Here is an 8,745-nt window from a genome sequence, read left to right as displayed (position 1 = left end):
GTTTTACAAGGACTATCACCACGTTTGGCGTTTGTCTGGCTCCTCTTCAGGTAGTTTGAGCAGAGGTGCCAAGGAATGAGCAGGTCCAAAGTGTAAATCAGCCTTTTGCCTGGTAACGTAGACATTTAAGGCTCATATAGTGTGAGCCTCTATGCCGAGACCTACTTTTTCTGTGCACGAATGGTGAGGTTATGTCTGAATCCTTCTGCGAGCAGCAGGATGATTTCTAAATTGCGGTGGTGAAAAAAACCCCCACCGCTCACATTTCTGAGCAGCCATACCCTATATTGGAGAGTCATGGCAAGTGTTCCCTGCCATTGGCTGCAACAGCATCTGCATGGCTGCAGGGATCGTTGCTCTCCAGGTCCCTCCTCCCTGCCATGAATGGGAAGCGCTCAGCTGAGTGGTCCTGCACCGGTTGGTTGCTATGGAAGTGCCAGTGAATGATGGAGGTGTCCTTTTAGTAATTTTCCACCTAATTTGATTTATGGAGGAAGAAGGAACTTTCCCACATTCATTTTTGCAGAAAGGCAGAGTCACTGGCTGTCATTACCAGCCGCAGAGCCAGTGAACCCAGGTTGGGGTCTTGCATCCTCTTCTTCCAAAAGCAAACGAGAGGGGCCTCGACCACCTGAACATCACTTGCTCATGAGAGGCTGTGGGCCCCACAAGGAGGAGACGTGACCCAGTTGTCCTTGCTGTGCGGTCAAAAGCAGCAGCTGTCCTAAAGCCAGCCTTCGTCTGGCTGTCCAGAGCTGTCAGTGGGCTGGGTAGGGCTTCGAATGATGAAGGTCACTGAAACTGCAGTTATTTAGGGGTGCAACTGTTCCCATAAGTAAAACCTTGCCATTTTTATGGGTCCAAGTTAAAATCGCTCCTAAGAAAGCTTGTGAAGAGTAGAAGAGGTGGGGGCTTCGGCCGCAGAAGGATCAGCCTGTGCCTGTTCGTGTAGGTGAGCGGTTTTTCGAGCAACTTTGCCTCCCCTGGCGGTGATCTAAATTCATGTCTTGAACTTCTTCAGCACGTGCAAAGACCAAAGTGGGTGGGAGACGGTGTCCTATCTTACACTCGAACATAAAAGCTAACTGCTAGTGGCAACTAACACAGTACGAGGGGAGCAGGACGATCCGGATCTTCCCTTTTTTTGCTTTCCCATCACCCAGGAGTGCTGCCATTCCCAGCTCAGTGGTGGGATTTGCCGGGGGCGGCAGCTGGTGGGTGGTCACGCATTGCTCCATGTGCTGGAGGCGGCAGGCATTGCTCCGTGATGGCTGCGAGGGGACACCGAAGGCCTCGCTCTGGGCTCGGGGAGTCGGGGGAGCCTGGGGTAATTAAATTAGGTTGTACTGTACATAGCCCTCGTTAGACAAGTCCCTTCAGGAGACAGAGTAGAATAATAATGACACTTATGATGGGTTCAGAGGTGGCCGGTATAACGTCGCCCTTCGAGGCCTCTCTCATCTTCTTGCCCGTAAAGCTTAGCCACGCCGGGCAGTTCAGCAGGAGGACCGTGCTGGTCTCGGGCTGGGCTTATGAGGTCCCCTCTGCAGGAACCTCCCCCAAAGACAAGTGAAAAGCCCCTTCCCTCGCGCGGGCGCCGGCTGGGGGCACCCCGTGCTAGTGGCGATGGTGACTACACCTCCGTGCTGACAGCCCGCGGGTTCGGGAAGCTCTCGCGGAGGAGGCCGTGGCGGCTCACCGGGTAGCCTTGCAGGGTGGCCATGTTGATGGGCGGCCCCACCTCCTTGCAGCACGCGGGGGTGTAGGTGACCCTCTCGCCCCCGTTGCGCACCATGTCAGCAGTCCGGATGTAAAAGGGGGATCCATAGGGGGAGCAGGTCGGGCAGTAGTTGTGAGCCCCGTGGTGGTTGAGCTCGCTGCGGGGGAGTGCAGGGCTGCCCTGGCCATCCACCATGCGGGAGTTGCAGGCGTTACATGTGCCGAGATGTGAGTGCGTGGGAAGGTCAGGCTCTTCCTCTTCCTCCTCCTCCTCCTCCTCTTCCTCATCGGAGTCATCTTTCTTGCAGCAATAGTACTGCATGAAAGGGGAGGGGTTGCATTAAGGGAAGCGGAGCTGCCGGCAGGCAGATTTGGCTTCACAGCCAGCCCTGCCACATCCCCGCTCCCCTCATCCCCCTGCCAGAGAAACCCTCCGCCAGCCTCTCGCTGCTCTGCTCCATCAGTACCTGGGTCCTGCAAAAGAGCAGAAGCCGGACAAAAACCTGGATCTGAGTGTGCTGCAGGAGGCAGCTGCCGGGGAGTTCCTCCTCTCCCCTCCCAGCAAGGTTTGCAAGGGGAAGGTATTTTACTGTGCCAGTTGGAAACTCCTCCAAGTAACCACTGTGCTTTTCATCACACGGGCACTGCTGCATGGCACAGACTTCACATTAACTTTTAAAGAGCAGGAGGTTGTAGCTAGCTGTTGTTGAAAGCCTCCTCATTCAATTTACAGGGGGAAAAAAAAAACCTAAAAATCTCCATCCAGTATTGCAAATCCAGCCAAGCCTACACCCAGATTAGCATGCACTGCAGAGCCTCAAAAGCCTTAGGGTAATTGCCCCACGCTGGGAGGAGGAAAGGATGTAACTCTGAAGCACCTGGGGGAAAAAAGAGTTTCAACTCCCTGCCTATTATGGACAAGAAAACCCTCTTTGAGACCCCTCCTGCAGCAGCAGTTCAGCCCAAGGAGCAGCAATGCTGCTGGGGTTTGTGGCAAGACAGGGGATGGCCATGGCGCTCACCTGTAGCCTACAGTAGCAGAGTACGGCAATGATGCACAGTAGGATCACTGTCGCTAGGATTCCCCCGGTGATAACAACAGTTCCCGCTGTCATCCGACCGATTCTCCATCAAACTCTGAAAGGCAGAGCCACAGGGACACGTGTCACTCCAGGGCATGAACCTCACCTACCGTGACTTCCTCATCACATCACAGACGCGATGCCCATGAGGCATCCCAAAATATTGCATCCCTGTTCCTCCCGCCCCAACCGGAAAACTATCACCCAATACCATTCCCATCCTCTTAGCAGAGGACACCTGAGATGCAGCATAATGTCTCCTCACTGCCATCTCTGCCTCTGGCTTGGAATCTTCAGGAAACACCCTGCGGTCCACCCGCAGGGCCTCCCCCCTTGCTGAGCCAAAAGGGATGATTTCCACTCTCCCAGCACGAAATACAGCTTCTGCTTCAAAATGCAGAAGCAAACCTGGGTTTCCACTGGGAAAAGCCAAAGGGGAGCCTTTGAACTGCAGAACTCTGGCAGTGTGAGCCCAAAAAAATGTAGCCCGGCTGCCTGCTGGGCACCAATAGGTCTAACATGGGCTTGGCATGAGCCAAGCAGCCTCCACCACCGTCCCTGTACCATGGGACCTGGGTGTTACTTACGTTCAGTGACGGAGGCGTTGGACCTGGAAGGAGCAGAGGGAGAGGTTAGCCGCGGCCCACTAGCATCCCTCCCGTGTGTTTCCCTGCTTCCCACGAATTTGCCTTAATTTGGGGCCTGCGGGAAGCCCTGCTTCACATCTTGCATCTCATAGCGATGGGGCTCAGCGTGCGCCTGTGGCCCCAGCAGCCTCTGTGGTACAAAAAGCATTTTGGGTCCTGCAGATGATGATGATGATTCCCTTTAATTTGGAGGAGGGAAAGGAGGCATTTCCCAAGCTTGGACCAATACTCCGCAGGACAAGGCTGTGCCATCAGCCGCTCATGAATCACGCAGCTTCTCAGGGCGAAGGCCTGGCTTAGTCAGCACTTGGCCTTTTCCTCTTTAAAATTAATTATGGAGGAGGCGGATGCATCCTCATGCAAATGACCAACGTTTTGCGTGCTGCTAGGAAAGGGGCTCTCCAGTCCAGCCCCAGTGTCCCCCCGCCACCCCACGGGCACCTACCCGGAAAAGGACAGGCAGGGTGTCGTGGTCACGCTGGCCCCGGGGCGGCCGGCCAGGACAGGCAGCGCTGCATGGCCACGGGGAGATGCCGGTGGCCCTGGGAGGGAGGAGAAGGAATAAAACCCACCACCATCAGTTTGTTCCCCCTGCCCAAGCAGGCTGTCTGATGTCCCCATCCCTGCTGATGCCACCTCTGTCCCTGTGGTGGGGCTAAATAAATTGCTTTTTCAGGGAGACGGGCAGGAAAGGTGGGTGCTGCAAAGATGGGTAAAGCCAAACCACTAGGAAGGATGATCCTGCTCCTGAAACCCGCAATTTCAACAAAAGCGAGAGACTTGCAGCCAAGAAGTGAGTGCACCCATCGCCCCCATCACCCCCACCCTCCGGTGAAGCCTGGCACAACCGCATTTCATTACCGGTCCCCATGTCCCTCTGTGCCTTGTCCAGAGCAAGGCTAATTGATAGGGCCCAAGTGCCAGCCGGTTGCAGCTGAGGAGATCTAATTATCTGCTCACCACATGACCTGAATTGACGGAGAGAGGTGGTAGCTTCCAGACAAGACCTGCCCAACTGTGACCCCTTGCTGCCCAATGTGCTAGCAGGCACCATAGGGGAACCGCCCCCCTCAAAATCACCCACCCTCCTCACTCCGCTGCGGTGATTTGCAGGATCCGGCCCGCTGCAAATTGATTTTAAGCTCTTGGAAAGTTCCCGTACAAAGCCAAAAGGCAGGCGTGCATTGGATTTCCTCCTCGAGCTGCTCTCACACACAAAACAAAGGAAAAAAAAAAAACCCTGAGAAATCAATAGGTCCATAACCCAGCTAATATCTCCATCCATCAAGGGACCCGATGCAGAGCTAATGGTAGAGACCAACACACTTGGCTCCTGTGCCCTGATATCAAACTGCACCCTGAAACAGTGCCAAGAGCGAGGGGCACGGGGGACGGTGGGGGGACAATGGGGGACCCTTCGATGGAGTTATCACCTCCCCGGGTGCCATCTTTAATAGGGAAAAGCTGATGATGTGTGGAGGGGAAAGGCAAACGTTGACCTTCGATGACCCCCAAAAGGGACATGCTGCGAGCCGGGTGGTGATGGATGTTGCAGGCAGCCGTCCGCATCCAGAAAACTTCATTTCGTGGGAGCTGTGATTTGATTTAGAGCTCAGAGAGCAGCATCCAATTAGCCTGAGGTTTGGAGCGAGCAGGCGGCCTCAGAGAACGACCCCGGATGGGGAGAGACCAACCCTTTGGTCACCTCCAAGTCCGATCGGCGCTGCCTTGAGGATGGTTGGGCTTCCACGTGCCCCATCTCCGACATTCCCATTTCTGGGGCTGCTGGGATCAGTGTTTCACTGGCCCCACTCAGGAGCCAGGTTCTTCCTTATTAAAATAGAGAATGTTTTTTTCAAAAAAAAAAAAAAAAAGGCAAAAATTAAAAGGAACCAGAAGAGAAGCGCTGCCTTTCCTCATCTCTTCGGAAGTGATTCTTTCAGAGAGGAGAAAGTTTCCTCCCTGTCAAATCCTGCTCACTGGCAGCCTAGCAGCTCATTTTCTACCCAGTTTGTACCTATAAAACAGCCTTCTCTAACCCGCAGCTCTCTTCTGCAGGGATGCAGAAGGGAATGTAACACCTCCCAGGGAAGGAGCAAAACCCCCAATCTCAGGAGTAATTGGGGTCTTGGGAATTACAAGGTAAATAAGCCCAGAAAGGGGCAGGACAACTACAACAGCCTTCCACAGCCCCTGCAGAGGCCACACAACGGCCCCAGCAGCTCACCTCCATTTTCCATCCACCCTCCCCAGGCACATCCCAACCTACCAGGAAAGGGGCGTTTTGGCCTCAGCTTCCCCCAAACATGGGCACTGCACGGCCTCACCACCTCATCCTGACAAAAAGCCATACATTTTTAGGGGTTCCCTAAAAGCCTCAGGCTGCACTGTGAGCCGAGCGGAGCCCCACGGCTCCTGTTTCCGCAGCGGGACGGGATGCACATCCTGCAAAGCCAAACTCCCCGGGGTGCAGCCCCATTTCTCCTTCTGGCTTAAAAAGGGACTTGAGAGTTGTTTAAATACTTAAATATCCCACACTGAGCAGATGCCTTGGTGCTCGTTGCTCACCTGCCCCTGGGTGGCTCAGGAGAGGGGGCTATGACCAGGAGGCAGATGTGGGGACCCTCTGGCACACAAACCATTGCTGAATAAAATCAGGATTTATAAAGCAGGGCTGCATTACCTTCCCTGCCCCTCGCTGGCTTTCTGGAAGAGACACTATGCAGTGGTGTCACGCTGTCCCCGATGGGGACGGGAGCGGGCGGAGGGAGGGTCCCTGGCTGTATCGAACTCCTCCGGGCAGACGTGCAAAAACGCTTGCTGCAGAGATACGTTTTCTTTAATTGATGTCGCCTCGCAGCGCAAAGTTACGGCCTGAAAAGTGACTCTGGGAACGAGCGGCATCGCAGGCTTCTATATTTATTCTCCTTCAATGACGTCCATCGCAGATTTGCACAGTTTGCAAGTCGATGGGAGGTTTTTGCCAGCTGCCAGCACTCTCAGCCCAGCTGAGAAACTCCTGTCCTTCCTCACCTGGCATGTCCCACCAGCCCTGAGCACACCCCCCCCATCCAACAAGGGTCAAACACTAACACGGGCGCTCAGGAGCAGGTTTTGGGCTGAGGCAGAGCACAGCTCTTCACCGTGAGCATCATGCCGAACCTCACCGGCAAGTCCTGCCCCAGCCCGGGCTCTGCTCTCCCGGTTTTGCTCTGCAGCTCACGGTCTAATTCAATGAAATGTCTGCCTGGTAAATTAGCCCGGCTGCTGCCTTACCAGAATCATCTCCCAGGGCCTAATTGGAAAAAAACAGCATCAGGGGCCGCCTTTTCAAAACAGATTACGGTAGCAAACAACAGGGCAGCTCCTGGGCTGCTGCAGCCTGTCCCGCACGGGCTCAGCCTAGTGCGATTCGGGTGGATTAATCCACGGTTACAAACCTCGTCGAGGCGGGGAGGACGTGAACAGCATGGTCCCCCCCAGCTGTGGGGCGGGACGGGTGCACAGGGAGGGCTGAGACCCTGCAAACTCATTGCGTGTTGGATGCTCTGTGCTGCAGGAAGTAAGAGGACAAGCCGAATTGTGAAGGAGCAGAAACGAGGAGTCACAAATTGCTTTTCTGATTTACCCTTGCACATAAGCTTGCTTAAGCCGCTTCGTTTTTGGAGGGCTGGGATGGGGCCAGCCCCTTCTGACTTCTGATATGCTGTTAATAAATACACTGAGGAAAAAGCATCTCTAAGGCATAAAAACTGCCCATGGCACCAGGTGACCGGAGCAATGCCGCTCCCTCCTGCAGCGATAACACTGCCGGGAGCAGCACTGGGCTCCGTGGCTGGTTCTGCCCAAGCTATATATGAGTCCGGACCAGCCTGCAGACAGAAATCACAGCGGCATTTGGAAGAAGTTTGATTTCAGCCTACTGCCAAGAACACCAGAAGAGGCTTTTCCCAGCAGAAAGGGTGTTTTGTGTGACTGGTTTCCTACCTGAAGCTTTTTTGTGCCGTGACCCCTTTGGCACCTCAAGCCGTGTGGGGTTTGGTCCAGCACTTTTGCAAGAGAAACCACAGCCAACACCCGCCTCCTTGCTCCCGGCCACCGCAAGGACAGCCAGGTCACAGAGGTGACACCGTCCCCCAGCTGAGGCTCCAGCAATTTGCAGTCAGTCATCAAAACTGAAAATCCTGTGCCCTGCTGCAAGCGTGCCCTTGGTTTTCCTCCACCACGGCTCAAGGGTACCCCACCACCTGCACCAGCTCCCCAGGGCTCCCCACCTCCTCCTCCCAGCCCCACTCCTCCCCAGCTGAGGGACAGGAAAGAAGAAATACCAACAAGGTTTTGAAACCAGCTCTTTTCTTGCAAAAGCTTTGTGGAAAAGGCAAGATATTAATTGCAATTAACAAAAATCAAACCACTTCAAGGGCGGAAGCTGCCAGCCAGACCCTGGTGCCCAGGTGGGCACAAAGGGCTGCGTTCCTGCTGATAACGCCGTGCTTCTGACCCACCGAGCCCAGGAGATCCCCTCTCCTGGCCGTCAAACTCTGCCTAAAACCACCTTCCTGCCAACCCACATTTGCTCCCTCCCACGCTGGGCCTCATCCTGCCCTGCGGAAGCCCAGGAGCCCTTCCCTGACAGCAGCATTCACCTTTACAGCCACATAGGACCGAGCATCCCCCTCCGATCTGTGGCCATGGCATCATCGGGTGTGCAAAGCCCAGGCACATCTGCATCCCTGTCCCAGGGAGACCTCCCAGTACTTCACAGACTTTTGGAGGAAGGGTGGCTTTGCAGCCTGGGATGTCTCAGGCGTGGATTACGCCAGTATCTCGTTACTTGGGCATCTCATCTGCCCTTTATCTCCTTAAGCGACTATTCAGATCCTGTCTCGCCTGCCTGCGTGGATTAACTGCAGCCATGCATAGGGACAGAGGGACACGAAAGGCACTGTCACCCCATCCTGTCCCCCCCCAGGCACACACATCAAAGTGATACTGCAAAGCCCACGGCATGGCCAGGGCTACACCTGGATCTAGGCAAGTCCCTATATAATTACACGCCCTTTGCAGCCCCTCCTCATCGCAGGACAGCTTAAAACCCAGGGCAGGAAAATGACACCTCCCTCCTCACGCCCCCAAGCATCTCCTACCTGCTGCCTTTGCTCAGCTGGCTCCTGACCAGCCCAGTCCAGGAGCCACAGCGGGTGGGTGCAGCCCCGGGAAGGGGCAATGTGCCCCAGACACGGGGAAGGCATCAGATGTGGGCAGCCCACGGTGGGATGTGGGATGGAAATGTCCCT

General features: G+C 55.1%; 1 protein-coding gene across 1 annotated transcript; it reads right to left on the bottom strand.

Moving 5' to 3' along the window:
- Nucleotides 1-1,633: 1,633 nt before the first annotated feature.
- LOC104346032 (protein FAM163A) lies at nt 1,634-2,834 on the bottom strand. The gene is made up of 2 exons (XM_086463428.1): nt 2,742-2,834; nt 1,634-2,035 (listed from the first exon to the last, which is right to left on the bottom strand). The coding sequence occupies exons 1-2, from the start codon at nt 2,832-2,834 to the stop codon at nt 1,634-1,636; spliced, it is 495 nt and encodes a 164-aa protein (XP_086319554.1).
- Nucleotides 2,835-8,745: the final 5,911 nt, after the last annotated feature.

The sequence above is a fragment of the Leptosomus discolor genome, chromosome 3 (assembly GCF_034619465.1).
Source record: "Leptosomus discolor isolate bLepDis1 chromosome 3, bLepDis1.hap2, whole genome shotgun sequence".
NCBI lineage: Eukaryota > Metazoa > Chordata > Aves > Leptosomiformes > Leptosomidae > Leptosomus > Leptosomus discolor.
Note: the sequence above shows the minus strand (reverse complement) of the source record. Positions and strands in the feature narration are given on the sequence as shown.